The 25152-nt window shown below is 39.6% G+C and overlaps 2 protein-coding genes across 3 annotated transcripts in view; one reads left to right on the plus strand and one right to left on the minus strand.

Moving 5' to 3' along the window:
- The window catches only part of LOC144656024 (epithelial sodium channel subunit alpha-like), a 17116-nt gene extending 270 nt beyond the window's left edge, over positions 1-16846 (plus strand). The window contains exons 1-13 of the mRNA XM_078516277.1: positions 1-95; positions 3741-4122; positions 5347-5464; positions 6314-6560; positions 7616-7749; positions 8897-9060; positions 9527-9640; positions 10864-10981; positions 12415-12493; positions 13781-13838; positions 14786-14853; positions 15226-15316; positions 16086-16846. The exon at positions 1-95 is cut by the window's left edge and continues 270 nt beyond it. Of these exons, the coding sequence (XP_078372403.1) occupies positions 3763-4122; positions 5347-5464; positions 6314-6560; positions 7616-7749; positions 8897-9060; positions 9527-9640; positions 10864-10981; positions 12415-12493; positions 13781-13838; positions 14786-14853; positions 15226-15316; positions 16086-16265 (1731 nt within the window). The 5' untranslated portion in view covers positions 1-95; positions 3741-3762 and the 3' untranslated portion in view covers positions 16266-16846. The remainder of the gene's footprint in view (positions 96-3740; positions 4123-5346; positions 5465-6313; positions 6561-7615; positions 7750-8896; positions 9061-9526; positions 9641-10863; positions 10982-12414; positions 12494-13780; positions 13839-14785; positions 14854-15225; positions 15317-16085) is intronic.
- A 122-nt stretch (positions 16847-16968) lies between these two features.
- On the minus strand, positions 16969-25110 carry LOC144663851 (betaine--homocysteine S-methyltransferase 1-like). Of its 2 annotated transcripts, XM_078524960.1 has the most exons (9): positions 25072-25110; positions 22521-22659; positions 22006-22112; positions 21389-21580; positions 20943-21093; positions 19853-20035; positions 18707-18837; positions 18229-18320; positions 16969-17805 (listed from the first exon to the last, which is right to left on the minus strand). In XM_078524960.1, exons 1-9 carry the CDS (start codon positions 25090-25092, stop codon positions 17712-17714), a joined length of 1110 nt encoding a protein of 369 aa, XP_078381086.1. In that variant the 5' UTR covers positions 25093-25110; the 3' UTR covers positions 16969-17711. The 2 variants fall into 2 exon arrangements, with proteins under 2 accessions (XP_078381086.1, XP_078381156.1); XM_078525030.1 differs by lacking the exon at positions 22521-22659 and having other exon boundaries at positions 25072-25098.
- Between the last annotated feature and the right edge of the window lie 42 nt (positions 25111-25152).

Consider the following 25152-nt stretch of genomic DNA (forward strand, 5'->3'; position numbering starts at 1 on the left):
GCGATTTTTGCCTTATTAGTTGACGTTAATCCACAAGAGAGCCGATATAGCACGCGCAAAGCTCGCTAAAGAGAAGCCTGTCAAGACTTATAAAGGTTAGTAAGATCTCATTACATTTTAATTGTAATACGTAGCATTTGTGTCCGGTACGGTACATTTTGAGGACTCGGTATTTTCCCAGTTGTCGATTGTGTGGTTACTCAACACTGCTTCAAAGATCGATAGTTGTGGCTTAGTCCGTGATAACTGAACTATGAAATTCAAATTAATTTACTAACTTGGATATTTATTGCGAAAGACGTGATCGGTTTTGTTAAAATTCTTTTCATTTGCCTGCTGTATTCAACTGTAGATTAATTAACTTTTTATTTTATCAGTTTCTCATTGTCGAACAGTGAAAGAATTGGTCGAAAATGCTGTAATATTCACACTGCGATACCCAATTCAGTGTTTGTTCTGTTGTTTTTATGTTAAAGAAAAACGGCTTCATGTACTAACTCGACTGGGGGTAATATAAGTGAGATGGTAGCAACCTTAAAGGATCAAAAACATTTTCCCATGGCCTCTCTTAGATTGCACCTGACCTTATTTATAAAGGCGGAGGAAATATACTCTACTATTTCATCTGATATTTTTGGCGTCGAAAACGGTCTTCACCGCTGGATAATTATAATTTCTTATACGCGTTTATTCAGCTGGAAATCCAATGATTTTTATTCTGACATGTCGATATTCACTAAATAGCCAAACAATTACAAGTTATTCATGAACTAGAATTGAAAATGTAACTTGATGGTGACTATTTCTTCTCGAACAGATGTCAACACTGAATCACGACGGACCGATACGAACAGGCTAATATAGTCTCAAATTCGAACGCTCGCATGCTAATTATTTTAGTTTTTGTAATGGTTATCGTCGTAAAATAATAAAAAAAAAAACGTTACTTATTATTAAGTTCATGGGTTAAAGGACAAACGAGTTTTACATTTCGGAACAAAAACAGTTTAGCTGTCGTTTTATTCACTTTTGGTGGTTCTTGTGACTCTTCAAGACTACTCAGTGTGAAGACTTTGATGACTTGTTTAAGTGTCTTATCGAGTGGGGTTAACCAACCAAATGTTTTTTTTTACCTCACTATCTAAACGGACTGCACTGTGGTATTAACAGACCACATTTTTAATGGAAAGGTGGACAAATGACAAACGTTAAACAGAAAGTGACAGTCCAAATTTTCATTGAGAACAGGCAAATGGCCCAAACAATAACTGTTGACAAAATAATGTTTTTGCCTTCCGCGCTTCCCCTCTCCTACCAGGTAGTCCAGGCCTTTCTTTTATATTTGCTACGGAAGCTCAGTCGCGTACGGTTTTTCAATTGAATATTCTATAACTAACTGGTACTATTTTCGACTTTCTTTAAATTAAGTATCATTCAACCAACTATTACTTAGAAAAGTAAGGGCAACCAATGCTGATAATGGACATGTGAAACACCCCTCTGTAACAGACCAAGCGAAACTCGACCCAGTGGATTATTTTCCCCTACGCAGTGAAAATTTAGCCTCCCCAGTACCCAGCGAACATTTAGATTTTACCCAGCTATTTTTATGCTTCCCCAGTGACTGTGCAGTGTGAATTGAAACCCCAGCGTATTTTTGCAAACGAATAACCGACAAAAAAATAATAAAAATAAAACAACAGCTACTACAAAAGTCGAAAGCTATAGAAAGTTCCCCAGCAATTCTAGTTCCGGAACGGACAGCCATTCGTCCTCGTCACATTTTGATGACTATCACACTCGAAAAGGGATCGAAATTGTCAAGAAAAAGCACTTCGAAGGGGGTTCCTCAATGCGACGAATGGCATTAGAACGTTTCCAAATTTTAAAAAATTTCCAGGGGAGGATGCCTTCCCCCGGACATCGACAAGCCTTTCGGACCATAATATCTCCATAATATCTCATCACAATGCAAACTTTGGGGCCCTTAAGTATACAACATAGTGTCATTAGGCTGATGATAAAGAAAATACTGCAAAGCAATAGCGTCCATATTTGAAGGGGTGGGGTCATTAGAGTGGTATTTTAAAAAACTGTGCGTACCTCCTGCCCACGCTATTGCTTGCAACACTCTTCTTTTCTTACTTCAGTTTAGTCACTATAAAGCAGCCACTTTGCGGGCGGATAACGGAAAAGTAACAGAAAACCCCACATTTTCCACAATTGGCCATGTTTTTATCGAATAAACCAGGAGTTCCTCCTGGAATAAACCCGTTACAAAAACCTAGTCTAAAATAAGCTGACCCAGTGGGAATTTGGCCAACCCAGTGATTTTTTTTATCCCGAAAACCCGGCGAGGAGAAAGATTCCACTAGGTCTGTTACAAAGGGGTGTTTTGAAAGATAATGTGTCCAGAGAGATTTGTCCAGTTTACGTAATGGTAAACTGTGACCCCAACCGTTGATTCAGAGATTCGATGTTGATACAAGGATCAACATCGCTCAATTTTTTAACAAGTTTTACAACATGTCAAGATTTTTTGAATCAAGAGACAAAATGCTGGATATTCCCTTCAGTCTCTACGTATAAAAAGTCAAGCGTTGTGGTATATTGCTATTCCTAGAAAGTGTAAATATGGAGCACTTTTCTCATCATGGTTTCGCCGCAAGAGATCCTAAATAACCGCTAGTAGGCCAGTTATAGCATTAACTTGAACTTTCCGCAATTTGGTGTGAAACGTAAATGTTGGCGGTTGCTACATGAATTAATTGAAAATTCCTAAAACGGCTTAACATTTGCGCATGAGCAATATTTGGTAAAGGCTGCATCATGTGAATCAGTGCAGATCATCCGCATGTTAAACCCCATTATGCAGTCATCATCCTTTTTTTTTTTTTTCGGACAAGGAAATTAGAAAAAACCTCGTGCTCGAGCTCCCATCTCCAGGCCTCGATTAACACTGTTTCAGTCTTAGTGAGTATAAGATGGAAAGTGAAACCATACCAGTTCAGTAGGAAACGTTTCTAGAGTATATAAATGTTATATATTGTAATTTTAAACCCCTTAATGAATATGACAAAATTTTGAATTGGATAGGATTGTGCTTTTCTCGTTCTTGAAACTAATATCCAGAGAAAAAATATAGGGCATGATCACATACACATTCAAATATTTCAATATTACCAAAAATTATATATTAAAATTATTAAACAAAAGTTAAAGCTAAAAACCACTATTGACAAAACGCCAACTTCAATTTTTTCGACTATTTAGCCATCTTCAGGATGAAAAAATGACAATTTGTAAACATTAAACATTTTAATTTTTGGGCTTTTCAGATTATTACCATTACCGTGTTCACCAATATACATCTCCGTTTCTTTTCCAAACGTTTAAACAGTGCCATGGGGATACTAAAATACAACGTTGTTATTGTCATGTTGTTGTTGTCTGAGATTTTATCAATTTATTTTGATTCTATTCATAACTAGATTTGTCCATAACTTTGTGGTCACCATAACACCAAAAGGGTTTTGCGCGGACATAGGTTTAAAATAGACCATAGTGTGGATTGCGTTCATTATCAAAGCTTCTCGGAGCTAATATGAGAGGAAATCCTTCAATAATGGCCTCCCTTGCGTGTCACAGGTGACGAAAGGGAAAAGCTAAAAATGTTCTTTTGTTTTCTTTTCTTTTGTTGGCTCACTTCTTTACTTTGCCTTTTCCGGTACATTTTACAGATCGGTATATAAACAACCATCAATGCTTAAAGGACAAAAGAGCATCAGCGAAATAACGCTTCCAATGGAACACACGGACACCTTCAAGAGGAACATAGAAACGCCCATGAAGACAGCGTTCAAGAAACCTCATAACGATGAAGAAGACAAAGAGGAGGAACAAAAACAGTACTCCATTCGATTTTTGATCTTGGACTATTTCGAGTATACGTCGGGCCACGGTCCGCCTCGAATCCTCGCTTCAAAGCAGTTGATAAGGAAAATCTTTTGGACATTATTGTTTCTGGCCGCTTTGGGGGTTTCGACGTGGCAGATTAACACTTTGTTTAATACGTATAAAGCACGACCGCTGAGCACTCACGTCGCTATAGAACACGAAACGGTAGGAAAGCCATTCATACCTTTAATGTATGATTTACTGTTTTTAATATTCTGTTGTATTTGCTGCGATGATGGACAGCGAGAAGTAAACCTTGTGGTCCGCTTCATATTGAAGACTAGACATTGTTATAATTAATTAATATTTTTAATTAAATTTTTTAATTGTTTTGCACTTCATAATGTTGAAATTCTGCCTTCTGTAGCTTGGTTGAGTAGTACGTTCATTTTAGTCAAACCAATTTAATTAGTGCTTGATATTGACGATCACTATACAACTCTACAAATGATATGACTGCGTATATTCGTAGAGGAATAGATGAATGGAGGAATAAATAAATTAATTAATTGAGGTGACAAGGTGTTTAACTTAAGATCTATCACTCTTTGTGTAAGCTGGCCATTATTTAGGTTTAACCACACGACAAAATCGTCCGAGTTCCTCCACCTACCTAGTTGTGTTTGCGTTTTATTTTCAATGCATCTCTTCAGTGACCAATCTCGTTTCTAAAGATAGAGCTCTGGTTAAATCCAGAAACGGAACCACGATTTTGTGTTGATATCAGCTATCGGGTTATTGTTAGCAGACGTCGTCCTTGAATTGAAGCTGGCGTATTCTGAATTTGGTGCGTTCTGTTTCCAGCAAATTTTACTTACAAACAAATTACGCACGCGTGATGCCAGAGATTGTAACACCATTCAAATGCTGATAAAAAATGATTTTACCAGTGAGCTGTCGCTCGTTATTTCAGTTCTTGCTCCAATCAAACATCAATACTGTAATATCATATAATTTAAGGTGGCTTACTACATTTTTGAGATCAATAAATAGCCAAAGTGTACGATCGCGTGCTTTAGACAGTTTAGAGGGGACTCGGCACTAGTAGTTTCAATGACGTTTTTCTCAAAATCTGCATGTATGACCCCACCTCAAAATTTCAGAAATTAGGAATTGGCTCTGATTAAACATTTATGCAAAATTAAATAAAAATCTGTAAGGCAGATTATTCGCAAAATACGGAAATTTGATATTTTGCCTATTTTAAAAATAGCTCAAATTCTGAATTACACATTCTTTTTTTTTTTTATTTTGCATATATGTTTAATCAGAGCCAATATTTATTTTCTGAACAATATACTCTTAAGCGAAATATACATTTACTCTTAAGCGAAATGTTTTTGCAAAAATGTATGTCTGAATCCCATTGACTGTACGTTTCTTTTCCAGAGTCTTGACTTTCCTATGATTACTATTTGCAACTTCAATGCAGTAAGATTGAGTGCTATTGATTCTTTCCCTGACGAACTGAGAAAGGACATTGAAGAAGAAACTTCCAAAAAGAATAGTAAGTCATGAGGTTTTTAATCCCGTTGTTTGCGATTTTGTATAAAAAATAATGTAAAGATAATGATATCCTATTTTGCACGGTGCATAAAAAAAATTGGTGGCTACCAATTATTAGATATAAAACAAGATTATATGTTTACTGAAATAGAAAACATTATAAATGATTATAAATAAGTATTTTTATAGCGCCTATCCAGGCCTACTCTAGGCGCTTCACAATAATTAGAAAAACACGTATGAAATTAAACCATAATAAAATCGATTACAACTCGTTAAAATGAGCTGTATACATCTTAACAATGAAAATTGTACATTAAGCGTAAAAAAAGTAAAAATCGCTAAGCATGATAAGCTTTTTAAAAAGAAACGTTTTGAGTTTGGATTTAAAATTGTCACATGAGCGGATAAAAACAGGCAGACTGTTCCAGAGTTCAGGCGAGGAAGCAGAAAAAACTCAAGATCCGTGTTTTACATTTGCTTAAGGCTATAGTTTAATAGCCGAAAGCTTATATTTTCTTAAACTTTTTAACCAGGGAACGCTTTTTATATTTTTTATTAACTCGGACGTACAAGCAAACTCATACCCCCACCATCGTACAAGTGGGGAGGTGGGGGGGGGGTTGATGGAACCCCTCCCCGGAGTTTTCGTTATATTAAGGCGTAGCGAAAATATTTTGTACTGAGAAGAAAGCCCTTAGCTTACTCTACAAGATGACATAATTTTAATTGGCTGTGACGTCATATGACGTCATGTGACGTCATTAGAGCCGCCATCTTGGATCCGCCATCTTGGATTTCAACGTTTTCTTAGAAAGTCACAGCTTCGTAATTCAGTTATTTTACATAGATTCAGGAGCCAGACGTAAAAGAAGAGCAGTCACCAGCCCTGACAATGAGCCAGGTTCGTTTAATTTTGATCATTACGAGGAGGAAGAGGAAGGCATTGAGGACCCTGATTCACTGGACACAGATTTTAGAGACAGGGAAGAAATGATTATGATCATGGCGGAGGCGGGGGCTGAGGAGTTGATGCCGTTTGGACATCAGTTTGACGATTTTGTCTTGTCGTGCACCTACCGTGGAGTCGCGTGTGGGTAAGCTAAGTTTAAGTCCGGGGGGGTACTCCCATAAATTTCGGATAGGGGTGTGCCGCCAAGGTTCTTAAACCCTGACCCTATTTAAGGATAAAGAAAGCGAAAATTGATACCCTTTTAAGGCCCAAAACCGAAAAATGACACCCTATTCAAGGGGAGAAGCGTTCCATGACGACCCAAATAACGGCTAACCGCGCACGGCAACACACAAATCTCTATAAAATCGCTTTACTAATAACTGAACAGTAAATTCAGTTTTAAAATACCTTTTTTGGTTTAGCTGGGCGTTTATTTTAGCTTATAGAATCTAGGTACCCTATCTAAGGATCACACCGGGAACTCATTGCCAAAAGGAGCAAAAATGATACCCTATTTAAGGACCGAGAACCTCAAAAACCATACCCTATCGGGCGGCACATACCTATATAGGCCACATATGGGAGTAACCCCCCCCCCCGGGAGTTTAAGCCATGACCCCTCGGATTTCCGCGCGAAAGGAAAATAAGAAATTCACTGCAATTAAAGGATAGCAACCTTTCCCTTTTTTTAAAGGCCGAAGACTGTCACAGCTCGCGTGCTCTTCCATCAATTTTTGCGAAACTTCGCTTTAATTTCTTCTGAAACTACATGTACAAAGACTGAAGAAAAAGAAAAACAGACCGCTCAGACGCGCACTCAAAGCTACTTTCATTCATTCATTCATTATTCATTCATATTTCATTCATTCATCACATCCACCATACATCATGCAGTCAGTCATAAAGTCAGAAAGTCTGATGGTCAGTAAGACAATCATACAGACAGTCAAGCAGACAGACAGTCAGTCAGCATGTCAATCAATCAACCAATCAATCTGTTGTTAGTTTCCATAACTAATTGTCAAAACATATTTATTATAATTTCAGCATTTCATTGAGAAGATTTGCGGCAAGAAAACTTATTGTACAATGGATTATTCTCCTTTATTTTTATCACCTGTTTGTCTGGCGACATCATAGATTGCAAATTAAACCTATTAAACTCCTGAGTTAAACTGCACTTCTCTTTCTTTCTAGCAATTATTCAAGTATGTATTGGACACGTTACTGGCATTATGCATACGGTAACTGCTACGTTTTTAACGGAGGGAAAGATAAAACGGGAAAGAAAGCTCCGGTGTTAAAGTCCAACAAACCTGGCCCATCACATGGTAAGAAGGCATACTTCAAAATTCAACTAGAAGCAAAACTGTTCCATTAATGTTGTTTTTGTTGTTGTTTTTTTAACAAAGTGCTTTTTAGTTAGCCATGTAAAAGTGGCTAACTATGCACTTATTTGATAACGTTTTTCCCTTAGTGACCATAGCACGAAGCAACTTCGTATATCGCAGATTATACCCCCAGCATTGCTTAGTTTATAATGCACGATCTTAGCCACTGTTAACAATTATTATTATACATTGTAGTCACTAGCTGTCTTCTCATTGGCTAAGAGCCTACAGCTAATTCTGGGAATCCGCGCAACCTACAGATTAGTGAATAATCTGCTAGCAGATTATTCACTAATCTGTAGGTTGCGCGCGCAATGCATGATTTCCAAGAGCAATGTGACAGGCATCTGGCGGCGAAGGAAATTCATAGTTCGTCGATTCACCTCTTCAACAGAGAAATAGTTTGACCAAAGTTCAAAAATTGCTGACAATAAAGTCTCGGAAAACACAAAATGACCAACAAAAATTGGGAAGGAACTATTCCACGATTTAGTAGGACGACCAGCCGGAATTAGCACAAGTTTTGAAACAGGTTGAAATCGTTTGTCATTACTTCCTTTTCCAGAAAAACAATGTATAATAAAACAATTATTAGATTCGGTTTATGTGATATCCAGAATAATAAGTGTTATCAGCCTCAGCCTCCGGCTTCGGCTGATAACACTTCAGTACCTCGACTTTGATTATTCCGGATATCACAAAAACCTCATCCAATAATTGTTTATAACCTAGCCTTAGAGCCTCGAGGATTGAAGAGGAATACTTTATACACGACTATTATATCCATCATTACTAGTGGATTTTCTCATTGTTCCTACCCTACTCCGGTGGATATTCATTGGCTATTTCTCTGTCCCACCCTGCTCTCCTCTCAATGTAGACTTGCATTGTCTTCGTGACGTACGGTAAAGTTTTCTTTCAGCCAATATCGATAAAAAGGGGGCGACGGGAAACTACTGCTTAAGGGAACCAGCGAATGAACGGGTCTAAACGCAATAAATTGGGACTTTCGGCAAGAGATCTTATGTCGCTCTTGTTAGTGGAATATATCACTTTTGTTTTAACTGTATTTTATTTTTTCTCTTAGGGTTAAATCTCGAGTTAAATATCGAACAGCAGGAATATATAGGAGCCTTCACTGAGGAGGCTGGAGTAAGAATTGACATTTCAAATCAAGGAGAGATGCCGTTTCCTCGCGAGAAAGGACTCAGTGCTGCGCCAGGGTTTGCTACATCCGTTGGAATGAGAAAAGCAAGTATAATTAACATATCAAACAGTATTTTTAATAAAATGGTAAAGTCTGCGTTCGAGCCTAGTGGCCCATCAGGTTGACGCTTATCTTATAAAGCCACTAGCAATATTTCTACTCCTTCCTGGATGGGATGCTAGTCTTTCGCAGGGTTACCCAACAGCATTTATTTTACCACTACCTATTTAAACGCCTGGGTGCGGAGAACCACTGTGGGGGCGTTGCGTCTTGCCCAAGAACACAGTAAAAATATCCCAGCCAGAGCTCAAACCAAGTACGCTCGATTCGGAGGCCAGCGCACTAACCATTACGCCACTGCGCCTTCCACATTTATGTACGTTTAATTAATATATGATAATATCCATGTATATATTTATATTGCAAATTGTTTATTATAGTATTTATGTGGTCCAATATAGTTTTATAGTTCTATAGTAAAAAAAGTAAACAAATAAATAATTTTTGCAGGTTGAGCTCAGCAGGCAGGATCCGTTTAACAACAAGAGATGTTCCAACAGCTCAACTCTGGAGAGTGCAAACCTCTACAGACAGTCGTTCCAAGTCCGCAATTATTCCGCCACGGTAAGCGGCCATATTAAACTAAAGAAACAATAACATTACTATCGATAAAAAGGAACAGTTCTCTTGCCAAAAAAACGCGAGTTATCTCGTAGCGTTTGGGTTTTTGTTTGTGCGATTTCAAGATGACTTGTCTCCACAGCCACAGACAGAAGTAGTAAAATTATGGAAAAAATCGGGTGGTACTCTTCCATTAAATTTGCCCCCTCATTCTTCCCCCCCCCCCCCCCATCCTTTCCCCCTTCCCCTCTATTCCCTGGAAGAAGAAAGAACAAAAGTAGCTATTCAAAGTTGCGCGATCTTAGTCAGATATTCTGGAGTGAAAAAAAAAAAATCAAGCAACAGTCATTCTATTATTATGCAATTTTCAAATATTGCTACCATGAGTGACTTAAAAGCTGTTCGATTCGCGATGTTATGCTAAATTGTCTACTGGAAATGCGAATACGCTACACAAAGAGAGGATAAAGGTAAGAGAGTGAATCCCCCATATAGGCCTTTTCCACAGGTAATCCCTCTTAAGTTATTTTTAGACATGGAACCCAGTATTTCCACGGATGTAAATGCGCGTTGCGTGCATGTTTTCGAGCGTTTCCCTCGAGAATGCAAAGATCAAAACATGGTGTTCGACGGAGTGGGATAATTTTGGTCGTCCCCCTGAAAACGCGCGAGAACATCCACGCAACGCACGTTAACATCTACGGAAGTACTGGGTACCATGTCTTAAAATAACTTACCTTATTATAGGAATATAACGAAGCATTTTAACAACGCGAACAAAATATACGCGTAATAAAATTAACGCGAATTTAAGAAAAATTCTGGTTAAATGCTTATAGTAAACGTGTTTATATTAATTAACATCAATAAAATTAACGCGAATTTTTGAAATTCGCGTTAATAACATGTATCGTTAATTTCCTATAATAAGGTAAGAGGAATTACCATTGGAATAAGGCCTATATGGCGGATTCACTCCGGCTTACCCTTTATCCTCTCATGACTACACTACATGTTAACTCGATGAATTCGCCATACACGACCTCAAACGTATTTCAACGAAAGCAGGCACTTCCCTCAATAAAAAAAAACATTCTGTAATAATAACGCATCAAAATATTTATTCCGGGGAGGTATGGCAAAGTCGAATGTCTAGTCTCTTTGGCGGTCTTGAACCTTTACCACTTCGTGCTAAGACCCAAAAATTCTGCTTCTTTCTTACACAGGCATGCAAAGAATCTTGTTTGGCTTTCAATCAGAGGAAAGAATGTAAATGTATGGAGTACAGATTCCCAATTCCTTCTAACGCTACTCCAGTTTGTAACATCTTCAACAAGACAGTGGGTAAGTCACGCCAGTTTAACCCTGTTTTTAAGACTAATAGATTTAGAAATAGTTTTATTGTCTCTAATGTACTTAAGTTTGGATTTTAATCACTCTTGTATAGTTCTTTAAATATTTTTACATTTTATCGTTAGTTTTTATAGCTTTATAAATTTGTAAATATGACATAAATCAACCTTTTAGGTTGCGAAGTTGTATTAATAAACTATCTATCTATCTATCTACCGCACCTGGGGCGCTTGTTGAAGTTCGGTAGCTGAAGGGGCATCAATAAAGTGAACAAATAACAAGAGCTGGCTTACCCTATCGTAGACATTCTTATTCGTAGGCCATTTTAACTTCAATAAAAATAAAAAACACACTGCGGTGACAAACATGACAAGACAACGCATGTCGGAAAAAAACTTTGAATTAAGAACTTAACGTTTGTTACAACATACATCTTCAGAAGTGACCGTTAAAAAGATTACAATAAGATTTAAACGTGAAATAAAGACTGGTACCTAATCTAAAAATAATGACAATATTGTTAATTAACAACAAACAGACTTAAAAATCTGCAGAAGAAAAAACAAATATTATGGCTAGTAGAGAAAAAGTTTCTCACTGCCAACGTTTTCATTCAGTTAAGGCCGGTTTTAAATCACGAATCAACAATGTCTCCTTTATTTTACAATGAATATCTGATCGCCCTGTTGCTAGAATGTCAAAGTGATCCCATTTGATGTTGTGACCCGTTGATGCGTGACAGTTCTTAGATAGTGCTTTAAAATGTTCAGTTTTCCTTTCGTGTAAGCGATTAAATTGAAAGTCATTCTCGACTTGAAAGTCCAATTATGGAAATAAATGAGTGTTTATAAGAATAGGAGCGCCTTTTGGAATAGCGGCGACTATTGCAAAAACATCCTCGAGGGGGAGGCGGCGGGGGAGAGGTTAATTGGGCGGGGCGCTTATTGCAAGAAGGGCACTGAATTAAATTTTACAGTAATTTTAAATGCACGGCTAGTACGACGACACTTGTGTTGGACAATTTATTTGGCCGATATTTCGACTAGTCAACTAGTCTTCTACAGGGCTAGAAGACTAGTTGACTAGTCGAAATATCGGCCAAATAAATTGTCCAACACAAGTGTCGTCGTACTAGCCGTGCATTTAAAATTACTGTTTTATACACTTCGAGTGAGTTCTAGTACATGCATCTCCAAGCTACGTGAGATCCGACAACAATTGTGCCATAGTCTTCCTAACGTTGTGTGGCCCTCTGCATTTAATCGTCCCACATATAAATTTTACAGTTATATTGAAGCTAAACCAACTCTTTAGCTCAACGGTGTTTTTAAAATAACATACAAAAAATTTAGATCTGCATTTTAAGAGGTTTCGCGTAAGATTGAGTTGTGTTATTAATTTTGTTCATTTATTTTTTGTTGTAGTTAACTGCCTTAGTAGAGTACAAAAAGAGTTTAAGCAAAATAAACTGAACTGCACAATACCGTGTCCACCACCATGTAGGTAAGAAATGAATCATTTTTATTTGATGTAAGGAAAACTGCAAGATTAGTGGTAAAAAGGATGAAAACTGCTTTCTGGCCCATAAGGCTGGTCGGGGCTTATCCCAATTTCTGTAGCAAAAAGCGACTAAGGGTATTTTTACTTCTCCTGGATGGGATGCTAGTACTTAAGGACGTTCGCGCCAAAATTTTCTACTCGATAGATTTTTTGAAATTTTTACTGCGGCCAGATGATGAGTTACTTGTGTCAGAAATGCAAAAAAATGTTGGAGTCACCGACTTCGTTTCAGAGAGAAAGCGTGTGAGGAACTACCCTGATTTTGAAAAATTGACGCGCGTAATTCAGCAGTGTTTACAAGGATTGAAGTTAAAAATATTGAAAATAAGTAAACGAAGGCAAACGATCTTAGTCACATCATGTAGAAGGGCGTCTGTTACATAAATAATTCCTAGTGTTGATATCCTTTTTGTAAGACTTAACCCTAAAAAAAGGCAATTAAAACTGTCGTACGGGAAAACGAAAAGCTCAAAAAGCGAAATATAAACGTCAGTGGGACAATAAAAACAAACTTCCACTCGATAGATTTTTTTCATTTTCTTGCAAAACGTAGATATTAGTTAACAAAGGTTATCCGTTAAGAAAAAAGCAGGGGTCACCGACCATTTAAGAGAGCACACTACAAGCGAAGTGAGCGGAACGGCCACCCACCCTATATGTGTTTAGAAAGTTTTCTCAGCGCGCGCGCTCAATGGTATGACGTTGCGACATGAATGACGTGCGCAGTGGGGATGCGCATTGACAATTCAGTCGGGGAACAAGTGCCAGTTTATGGCGACATCGCTTCTCCGAGAAGTGACTGAGCCCGCGGTTTTCGTCCCAGAAGTTGCTAAGCAACCATGACGATTTGTACGCGCGATTGCTTTCGGAGTACGCGTGAGCGCTCGCGCTAGTTTTTGATTGGATGAAATAATTCGGAAAATCTTCGAGTGCTTTAACGAAGATTGCCAAAACCAGCAGTTATTCCCCCGACTGAATTAGCGCGAACGTCCTTAACAGGGTTACCCCCAGCATTAAATTCATCGCTACCAAGTTCATACACATGGGTAGAGCGGAGGCACCATGAGAGTTAAGTGTCTTGCTAAAACGCATTCCAGCGACCCAAGCCCTGGGCCCGAACTCGGACTTGCCTCCCGCATCTTAGTGGTAATAACAGTGAAATGCTTGATAATACACTTGCTATTTTTCTTTAAAAAACGATTGAGTTATTGACAAATCATTTCTTTACAGGGAAAGCGTCTTTAAACTTACTTCATCATTTGCGGCTTGGCCATCCAAGGGTTTTGAGGTTGGATTTAAATAAATATATATGTATCCTATTAGCTACAGTCTTCGTTTTATTCGTGCTCGTTTTTGAACATGCTGAAAAGCCTGAACAAGGACAAATTTTTGTGTCATGGGCTCCTGGTTATAGCTGTGTAAGGTTTATCTGTACAAACCAGCTTCTCTCTTAAAAGGACTGTAACACAGATTTTCGTTAAACTAAGGCATGGGAAATGACCATCGAATTCGTTGAAATATAAAATAACCTTTTAAAACAATGCTGGCACACTTCAATAACACATCAAATACAAAAGAAGGAAGGGATGGCCAAAAGCGACGAAGATTGAAACGGATTTCAATATGGGATTTGAAATATTGTTGGGCTGAATAGTTTTTAAAGTTAATCTTGTTGCTTGTAACTTAAAATTAACGTCGGGGAGACACATTTGGTTGCAATAAAGCTATGGTTTTGTCTTTTAGATCCATAGAAATAATTTCTTTGCAAACATTATTAAGTTAACTTTATAATTTTTGAACTGAGGCTGAGCAGGAATGAATTAAATTTCTTCCTATTATGTTTTGTAGCAAATACCAATTTGTTCATATTAATTCCTTTACTTTTGCTTTACTATGCTATCTTTTAACTTAATCACAAATGACAGACAATCTGGTGAACCAAGCAAAAGCGGTGATCTGCTTAGCAAACGTGTAGACGGCGCGATGCGCGGGAAAACGTTTGCGAGCGAGTAACATTTGGTTTTGGATTTATCTCTGATTCGAAAGTGGCGCAAGCCTATTAAAACCAATCGCTAAAGCACTTAGCGTAGTAGTACAAAACTGAAGCAAATGCGAATGATTTTCGACACTCAAGTAAAAACCGCTCTAATTAGGAGTAATACAGAGTCGAGAGCACGTAAACAAGAGAAATGGACCTCTATATATCTAAAATAATGTGTTCCTTTTTTATTTCAGCCCTTCTATATTGACAGGCTGGAAACGCAGAATAAATATCTTGATTTTCTTGAAAATCAAAATTCAAGGTAATTATATTAAAGTGCTCTTGTGTTGCTTAAAGCTCACAACGGCTACAATCCGCCAAATAATTAACACCTGGGACACAGTCCAAATAAATGTATCCATGCCTTATACTGGTAAAGTATCGAGCTTTCAACAGTGAAAATGAGAACCTTTCCATTGAAGTACTTTTGCTGTAGTTGTTATTATTTTCTTTTTTTGCAAATTTCTATATCTCAGGACACCATACAGACCCTCTTAACGCAATCTTGTCCCCAGGTCACTTTAAACAGGGACTCTTGTGTCCTTTTTTCAATAAAGATCTGCTAACAAGGAATTATAAACACTGATACATTTTACACGCTTACCGTACGTTGCATTTCACATTTCATTTTCAGTTTCAGTGGCCTTAGTTCAAACGTCCTGAAACTGAACATATTTTACGAGGAACTCAACTATGAATCTATTACTGAGGAGAGATCTTATGAGGTAAGCAGTCGTATATAATTCTAAAATAAGAAATAAGAACAAATAAACAAAAAAATAACTGAATTTTCTATTGGTCATAGGTTGTGATCGAATGACTTAATTTTTTAGGGTAACAGGTTAAACAAGTACTTAGCCTAATTTGGTAGCTTCTTTTTTGTACCATTTAATACCAATAAAATGTTTTCGTTTAAAAGGAGTAAGAAAGTACGTAAGTAACTTAGGCCCCTAGCAGTGCAGGCTAATATGCCGAGATAATAATAGAAAACCATGCAAGAAAATAAATAACAATCTATATTATATGAAATGACTACAAAATAACACTAATCTGATATATAAAGCCCTGGCCAAACGGTAACGCAAGTGGACGCAAGTAGTCGCAAGTTGAACTTGCGTACAGACTTGCGTTGGGTGGCCAAACGAATCGAACTCGCAAGTGTACCCAAGTTGTCAAAAGCCATTTCAATGTTACTGCGCGCGCTACAATTCAGTATTTGAAGTAAACAGCAAGACTTGCGTTGACTTGCGTTGGGTGGCCAAACGGTGAAAAACTTGCGGTGACTTGCGTGCAAATTTGTTTTCGACCTAAGTGAACGCAAGTCATCGCAAGTCAACGCAAACCTGTGCGCGCAAGTCCTTGTTTATTGGAAACGCAAGTTGAAAACTTGAGTACTTGCAGCTCCGTTTGGCCAGGCCTTGCCGTAAAATTCCCCGCAACTAGATCAACCTTAAAAACAGCTCACTGAAAGAACTGTATACGCTCTGTCAACAGTTGGCCAATTTTGTGTCCGATCTGGGTGGATCCCTGGGCCTGTGGATAGGAATGTCTGTTCTATCGTTCGCAGAGGTGTTCGAGTTGTTGTTATTGATAGGGTACGCGCTCCTTAGAAAGTTGAGGAAAAGGCTGAGTGGCAGAATACGATCATCGTCCAACGCTGGAAAAGGATTCTAACAGTATTACGGTGGTTAGCTGAAAGCTACAACACACAAGAGAGCAGAAACACAGTTTTTGCTCGGTATTAATTTAACAACTGAAATTTGGGACAATATATTTCAAGAACTATTTAAGAGAAAATACTAAGTTTGAATAGAACATAGAAAACAGAAGTTGTTAATTATTATTACACAATGTTCGCCGTAATTAATGTTCAGTACATTGCTATTGTCACAGAGAACACAACGTTTTAGGGACATAAAGCAGAAAACGTCGTAGACGGCACGCGTAACACATAACGCCAGTCTCCATACAGTCGAATTGTGACAATTGTAGTAAGGCATTGTTATGAGATAACGTATAGGAATTGAAGCAACATTTTGGGACATAGAACAGAACACGTCCAAGAGACGGCTTCTGTCAGTGTATAGAGATATAGAGCTCTGCAGTGCCTGTGTGGGGACACTGCATGTTAAGCTTTTGTTCGCATTCGCGGTTCAGTCAGTTAAACTGATTTACAGCTTACTATGCACTTAACACATTACACATAACAAGAATTGTACATAAATAGATTGTACATAAATGTTAACATTTGTTCATTTTCTGACCTCTTTACTGTTAAAAAGGAGTGTCGCTGTGCTGGAGGTTCGAGTAAAACGAAATATTCATTCTGTTCTCCGAGGGGACTCCCGCATAAAAGGGACGGGGTGCTCTTCGCTCGCTCGTCGCAAATTTGAATGAAACCCCTAAAGCTAAAGCAGACCAATCTTGGGCGTGGGTCATCGATCAAGACCACCAAGCCGCTAACACAGTATGACAGCGTTCTATATGTGTTCACATACACGTGCAACACTAACGAAACCTTGACGGCTAAAAAAGTTTGGTTTTCTGTTCTAAACATCCAAAATGATACCAAAATCCGGAACAATTACGCCTCTAAGCAACACGATAAGCATCCCCGTACCTTTCATATGGTAATTCCCGCTTCCCCCCTACCCCCATTCTCCGGGTGTTCGCTTATAATTAATTCCAAAAACAACAAACTCTTAAAAGGTTGTTTCCTTAGCGGAAGTAAAATCTGAGATCCATGTACTTTGATTTTTCTTTGCTTGATTCAAAGCAAAATTTCTCTGGTTGGTTGTTACTTGCATGTGCAAAAATTTAAAACTGTGCAAAACGTCATCAGGGAAATGGGGTGGGGAGAGGGAGCTGTGTCACCCCAAGCAGAGAATATGGTTCCTGACCAGTCTGAAATAAGACTGGATTCGCGATTAAAACAAATGCGCAAAAAATAAACACGAAAAATTGAAACCGCAAAATTAAGTATTATACAAAAAAAATATTGCTTAGGTATTAATCCCTCGTTTCGGATAAGTCGATTATATATAAAAAGGACACTTTCTTTAAAATAATGTATCCTTGTAGCCAAGTTGACAGAAAAGAGCCAACAAGCCTAAATGTCACTTAGACGAACTCGTAGCGTGAAGGCCCAGATAGTGGCGGGCAGTCTGGACGTCCGGAAGCTGGTTTTAGATTTTCCCAGTATTCTCTGCCAACCCTGTAATGGAAAATGTTAATAATTTAATCTTCGGGAAGCTAAGGGTCGTTCGTCGGCCTGCCGGTCAGTCCGTCAATCAGTCTGTCTGTCCGTCTGCCTTCAGCCAGTGGTTAGTGGCCAATCGTCTGTCGTCTGTTCGTCCTCCGCCCGTTGATTGGTCAGTCAGTCAGTCAATTAGTGAGGCGGTTGTTCGCGTTCGTTCGTTCGTTCGTTCATTCGTTCGTTCGTTCGTTCGTTCGGTCGGTCAGTCTGTTGGTCAGTGGTCAGTCAGTCAGTCAGTCAATTAGTAAGGCGGTTGTTCGCGTTCGTTCGTTCGTTCGTTCGTTCGTTCGTTCGTTCGGTCAGTCGGTTGGTCGGCCGGTGAGTCACACAGTCAGTCTTGTCCATTCAATAAATAGTTCAAACATATCAGTAGTAACTTACTTGTGAGAAAAATTGGGCGAATATTTTAACGCTTCTCCCCAAAGACCGTGCTGTTCGCTTGCAGCTGGAAGCTTTCCTCGTTCAGGTGACAGCTAAAATAATAATAAAGAAAATACTTTTTTCACAACTAACTATTTTTAATCTGTCCATTTTGCAATCATGGCTACCAATACTCCTCACCAAAATCTACAGAATCAAATAGCATTGCTCCATGAGTAATGCTAACAAAATGTGACAATATCCATTGTAAATTTGAGAAACTTGGCTATCAAAGGTAATTTCTTATCAAAATTTCGCGTTCTTCAAAACCAGTGGCCAGGGAGCGGCCCTTGCGCCCTGGGTACGAGATTGCTTTCAAGCACACTCATCTCATACGAGCATACGCAAAGGACTAACGCTTGGCACGCAAAACCACGCGATCAAAGCACGTCACAGACGAATTTATGTGAAGTTCGACGGCAAAACAATTTTACTTAACCTCTTCAGCAAGAGCCCGGATGTGATAAGGTTCAAATCCACAGCAACCGCCTATGTAACGGATGCCCATGTCATAAGCTGCGCGTGCGTACTTATGCATCTCCCATCTCGTCATCAAACGACATTCCATTGCTACACACGGAAGTGAAAGAAAAGAAAAAGCGCAAATAATAAAAATAATCACAAGGCCGTGACTTAACACCAATCCAGGTTAAAGATCACGATAGCCAAAGGAAACAAACAAAAGCCATAACAACAACGTTACGTTTTACAATTTCACGTTTCATGTTTTTAAAAAACAACAAGAGCAAAATGTAAACAAAACAGAAGCCTTTTTTAGCTTATAAAATTAATTTGACGTTTACGCTACACCTTGATCAGGAGGGTTCAAACTAGTCATAAAAATCGTTACGTACAAATGACAACATAAGTGACATTAAAAAATTTTAACTGAATAAATGTCCGTTCTAATCCAAGAAATGAGAGGCCTGGCGACCTAATGGTTAGCGCTGGACTCCGCAATTGTCCGGGTTCGAGCCCTGGCCGGGGTCGTAATGTTGTGTTCTTGGGCAAGACGCTTTACTCTCACAGTGCCTCTCTCCATCCAGGTGTATAAATGGGTACCGGCGAATTTAATGCTGGGGTAACCCTGCAATGGACAAGCATCCTATCCAGGGGGAAGTAAGTTTACCTATACTCAGTTAATGCTACCTAAACTGGGATATGCTCCGGCCTGATGGGCTACTAGGCTCGAACGCAGACTTTACTTAATCCAAGATTTTGGAGTAAACAGATGCCTCGTTGGTACTGCTCTTTTTAAACTTGGGTTTCTGTAGCAAGAAGCGTTTGTGGGTATCGCTGCTCATCCTATACGGGATGCCAGTTCATCGCAGCTTACTCCCAGCATACTGATAGGTTGCTATGACAGGTCGCCGATATCCGTTTATACACAAGGTGAATAGAAACACTATGTAAGTGTAGTGCCTTGCCTAAAGGACGCAAACCAACGATTCCGACCAGAGTTCGAACCCGAACTTTTCGATTCGGAATCCAATGCTCAAACCATTTGGCCACAGGGAAATTTTGAAGCTTTAATGTTAAGATAAATCCTTTAGGTTTGGTTTTCAGTAAACCCAGCTTATCTTACCAAAAGGACTCTCAGGAAGTGCTACCATTCCTCTACGGTCAGCATCCGGGGTTTTATAAGCTACAGGCTGCACCATTAACGGGCGAGGCATTCCTGAAGCGTTTAGCGCGTCTCTCATTATTTGGACAGTTCGAAGACAGATGTCGGGTTCAAAAAGACAGTTGACACCAATGATATCGGCACCTTTTTAGAATAAAGGCGATACAAGTTAGTACAAGAATCAAAGCTCTGACCGACTATCGGAATCAGGGAATGTTGATTTAAGTGACACCTATAGAACGATGTCCTTGAAAGTGATTGATTGCTAATATGGTTAAGTGCTGCAGCATAGCTAGCTGCTTGACTACGTACACCTAGCTGACCTCAGGAATGGCTAGCTAGTTGATCGACGGACCGAGTGACCGACCGAACGGGACGGACCGAATAAACAAATCAACCAACGAAACAAACCAACCAATGAATGAATTACGTACGTAATAAAAAGCTAGCTAACCGACTTACCGTCTGCCTAACTGCCTGGCTGCCTGACCCACTGACAGACCGACCAACCGACCGACCGACCGACCGACCGACCGACCGACCGACCGACCGACCGACCGACCGAGCGACCGACCGACCGACCGACCGACCGACCGACCGACCGACCGACCGACCGACCGACCGACCGACCGACCGACCGACCGACCGACCGACCGACCGACCGACCGACCGACCGACCGACCGACCGACCGACTGACTGACTGACTGATGACTAACTGACTGACTGACTGACTGACTGACTAACTGATTGACTGACTGACTGACTGATGACTAACTGACTGACTGACTGACTGACTGACTGACTGACTGACTGACTGACTGACTGACTGACTGACTGACCGCCCGACTGACTGATGGTCTTCCTGATTGATTGACTTAGAGACTGACAGACCAGCAGACCGACCGAGGGAGCCCGGCTGGCAGGTTTGCTGATCGACCGACCCGGCGACCAACCGACCGATCGACCGACTTGATATTTTGGCTTAAATACCCAGCTTACTAGCCTGCGTTACAGACGAACAAAACCCCGGAACGCAGGCTACCAGCTTACCTGCCTTAGCAATCCTGACTGCCGCCTCTCTAGGGGTAACTTTCCCATACCGATCTCCCTGGGGGGAGATGGGCAGTGTAGTGGCCACAGTTTTCCCAGTTGATTTGAGAGATTCAGTCGCCCACTCGGCCTCATCCACGTTCATCAGGTACTAAATAGTAAAACGAAAAAAAGCTGCCTGAGAAACCTCTTGGCTTACACGTATTACATGTACATCAATCAGCAACAATAACAAAACTGAATAAAGCCACGAAAAATTAACTGTTCTGCTGCACCTGGTCACAGTTTAGGAATACCTTGGTAAATATTTGTTTTTTCTCTTGCAAGAAGGGAAAATCTTATAGGCTGCATGCCTTTGAAGGTTTTCTCGCTTTTTTGTAAACTTGCATCAAGGGAGCATTCCGGTTGAAAACTAGGGTGACTAACATCAAAACGCGAAAACGCACCTCTGCTATGAGGAAATCTACATCATTCTTGATCAGGACTTGAACTTGTTTCATGTATTCTTCCTGGACCGCGTGTTTACCACGCCCTTCAGTGTAGCTTCTTGTGTAAGACACGCCACCCGCTACCAGGGCGTCACCCTCATTGGCGACTTCACGTGCAATTGTACAGGCTGCTTGATTGATGGCGTCAGCCTATATCACGTGACAGATGCAAACCGCGGTTCAGTACATAAACGAAGTAATATCACGGAGGTTGCTGAGAGGGGGATTGGCCATGAAAAAAGCAATTGAAAGTTCTGAGCTTCAGTTCTTAGCTAAGGGGCTTTTTTGTGTTTCAGGTTGAAATTCTGCCTAAGCGATTTTGATGCATGCGCAGTTTTTGTTTCCTGTTCAGTGAGTTGTGGATGAAACATTGCGATCTACCGTTATTTAATTAGAAAAGTGGACAGAATAACCATATATATTGTAATTTCTTTGTGTACTTCAACACGCTATTATCAAGAATTGTTTCACATTCTTACTGCTTTTAAACTAGACCTTGACAAGACTATTTCACCAATTAACCTTCCTTTCCTAGTATACGTTTTAAGCCCAGATTGAGGTGAATCTAAAAATACCTTAATGCTGACTCCACGGCTAACAATGGATTCTTCTGTGGCATTAAATGTAAATGCTTGCATGACATCAGCACCAGCTCGTAGAAATTCCCTGTGAAGTTGTCGTACTGAAAAGAAAAAGGTTTATACGCATGATTGTCAGCAAGGTTCATAGACAGTCGTGTCTTATCCAGAGCCTGTGTTCCCCTTAACCAGCGGTTAAGGAATGCTTTATGATTGAACGCTTGTCAAGTATGGGCTCTACAGGTATGTGCCGCGGGATAGGGTATGGTTCTTATAACCCTTTTGGCATTGTGATCTTGGTGTGATCCTTAGAAAGGGTTCCTTTAAATTGTATTGGCTAAAATTACAATGTCTAAACAAGATAGGGTCTTTCCAGGTCTTTCTATGCTACAGAAAAGACAACCTACAGCTACATGCAGATGACCTCTTCACGCAGTTCTTAGTTATCTTTATCATAGGGTGTTATTTTTTCCGGTTGGACCTTAAAAAGCAAGGTGAACGTATGTTCTCGCCTGCATCAGGATGTTCCACAGTGCATTCTGGGGTGTATACACCAGCTTTCAAGTAACCTCGCCTTTCTAGTGCATGAAGAAATCCCCCATCACCGATCACCACTTCTCCAGCGTTTAGTCTCTCAAGAATTCCACGCGGCTGGGCAGATCAAGAGGGGCAGCGGAAGAATAAATACAGAGAAAAAGTGACAAAACCTGATGATCATTGTTGTATTGCTCAACTATGTGGAATGTATTTTTAACATTTATTTGTTATATTAGTACTGAAGTTGAAAGTTGAAAACAAAGTCAGCGAACGATTGTCTTTTCGCTTATCGTTATCATTATTTTCACTGTGTTTTTACTTCATCATTTTAATACCAAGAAAAAAAATACTTTTCCGCTTACTTACGATCACGGATTTAAGTCAGTAGGACTTAGCGATATCAGCAGTTACTGCCAGTGGTTAGTTTAGTCTATCCCAGGCGTTCGCTTATTTGGAAAACAGTGCAAAAAACGGCGAGCCAGAAAAGAAGGGTAGGTGTGTTGCGTTTTCCACTCGTGTTCCCCAATTAACCGAACGCCTGGAACAAGCTACGGATAGTTTTCCGCTAATTGTTAGTGGTAGTAGTGATAAGTGGTTTTAATAGGATTTTTTAGCCTTTTAAGCGCGTTTCGGTGTTCCTGTTTGTGGTACATGTTCATTAACCATCAGAGGACTTGAAACAGGCTGTATCCCTGACACATCTGCTCAGCAGCCAATCTCGTTCCCATTCTCGACCCCAGAGCACTTCTCTTTTGCGCATGACTGACGCCGTCAGTCACGCAAAAGACAAGAGCTCTGGAGTCGAGAATGCTCTTGTTCCCAGGGTCCACGAGATTGCTCAGCAGCAGCACCAACGTTTTCCTCGCGCCTAAGTTAACTCGGTTTGCAGCTATCTATCAACTTGTGACAAATATTCAACATCATAGAAACAAACGACCGACTGAAAAGTTACGGAGTCATTTCAATTTAAGCTATTTTTCTGATTGCAAATTCCTGACATTAAAATTCAACATGTCAGGAGTTTTAATAATATCCCTAAAAATTCTTTACTGCACCAGTGAGGACTGGTAGGTGCTATCGTTGGCTGAGATGGCTATCTGAACCCCTAATGCGGATAAGAGGGTCCTGAAGGGGTAAAATGGGAACTGGGATTTGCCCATTTTGACTGGGATTTGCCTATTGTTTCACTGGGAAAATGGGATTTGGGTCACTGGGACTGGGATACAGAAACAAAAAATGGGAATGGGAAGAGTGTCAGTAAATGACTAAACATACATATTTTATGCTCTGTAATAATCTTAAAGTCCGGCATGGAATAGTTAAAATGCTGAAAACTCTGAACCGAAACCACTGCTGCACTGTATGAATGTCCATCAAGTGTCGATCAGCTTTCTTGACAAAGATTAAGTAATTCAGTGGAACAGCTATGACTGAGCATGGGCACAAATGGAATATTCAAAAGAAGTGATAGTAAGTTGTTGTCAGTCAGGGTAGTGGTAGGTAAGGGATAAAAACTTGACAGCTTTAGTTAAAGCTACTAAAAAATTATAATCCTCTACAAGACAAGCGAACAAATGAAAAGTGATGTTCTCAACAGTATTAGTTATAAAAACTTGCAGAAATAAAAACATGATTTTGGATATACCAGTCCCTGAACTAACCCTTTTGTGCCCTAAAAAGGGGTTGAACCCAGGTGCGAGAGGAGAGAGTCCAGAATAACTTGTATGTGCATGCTCAAAACAAGCCAATCAAAAATGACAGAGAAGTGTGGCTTTTCTTACATGTAACATGGATGCTAGGGTAATAATAGCTCACTAAAAGGAAAAATTCAACTATGTAACCAAAGCGCGATCTGCAAGAAAAAATGTCGTAACCTTTGTCTAAAGCCGTAATTTAAAGAATAGGTACTAAATCCACATACACTAAATTTTTTAATTTATCATCTGTACGCGTGCGTGTACAAAGGTGCAGTGGAATATGGTTTGGTTTCCCCCCTTTTTTAAAGGGCAGGTGGGTGGGACAACAGATTTCTGAGCATACGCATGCAAGTTCAACCCCTATATGTAGGGCACCAACGGGAAAGTTCAGGGAGTGGACTACATTTAGGACAATAAAAACAACGCAGATATTATACACTTGAGACCAGATTTTCCACGCACTGTGAATTTCACTGCTGGGACTGGGATTTAGACAAAAAATTGGCTGGGAAATGGGATTTTGGCAAAATTTAGGCTGGGAAAAGGGATTTGGTACCCCCCCTTCAGGACCCTCGGATAACCACTTCTGTGAGATTCCGTATGATCATTGACTTGCTAGGCAGTGCGGTATTTTAAAATCTCGTGTAGATCGATTCGTCTGACCACGAAACGACAACATTACTTTCACAACTTATTGTATTACTTATTGTATATTCAGTGTGTATTACTTATTGTATATTCAGTGTGTATTACTTATTGTATATTCAGTGCATACATAAGGGCAAAAATCTGTAATTTGGCGAGATATGATGCTCGTTTCGATTCTTACCTTTCCACCTTCCGACTCCATTCTCAAATGAGATGTCGATTTCTGTCACGCCACCCGCTGTCACGCTATTTGAGTAGATAA

Source organism: Oculina patagonica, chromosome 1 (genome assembly GCF_052425735.1).
Source record: "Oculina patagonica isolate OP01 chromosome 1, crgOcupat, whole genome shotgun sequence".
NCBI lineage: Eukaryota > Metazoa > Cnidaria > Anthozoa > Scleractinia > Oculinidae > Oculina > Oculina patagonica.

What these genes read in the sequence shown, in the direction of transcription:
- LOC144663851 (XM_078524960.1), bottom strand. Translation starts at nt 25,092, where the DNA reads ATGGAGTCGGAAGGTGGAAAG. An exon ending in TAGATTTCCTCATAGCAGAG is followed by an intron (nt 21,094 to 21,388) that starts GTGCGTTTTCGC and finishes TTTACTATTTAG; the next exon opens with TACCTGATGAACGTGGATGA. An exon ending in ACTTCCTGAGAGTCCTTTTG is followed by an intron (nt 18,838 to 19,852) that starts GTAAGATAAGCT and finishes TTCCGTGTGTAG; the next exon opens with CAATGGAATGTCGTTTGATG.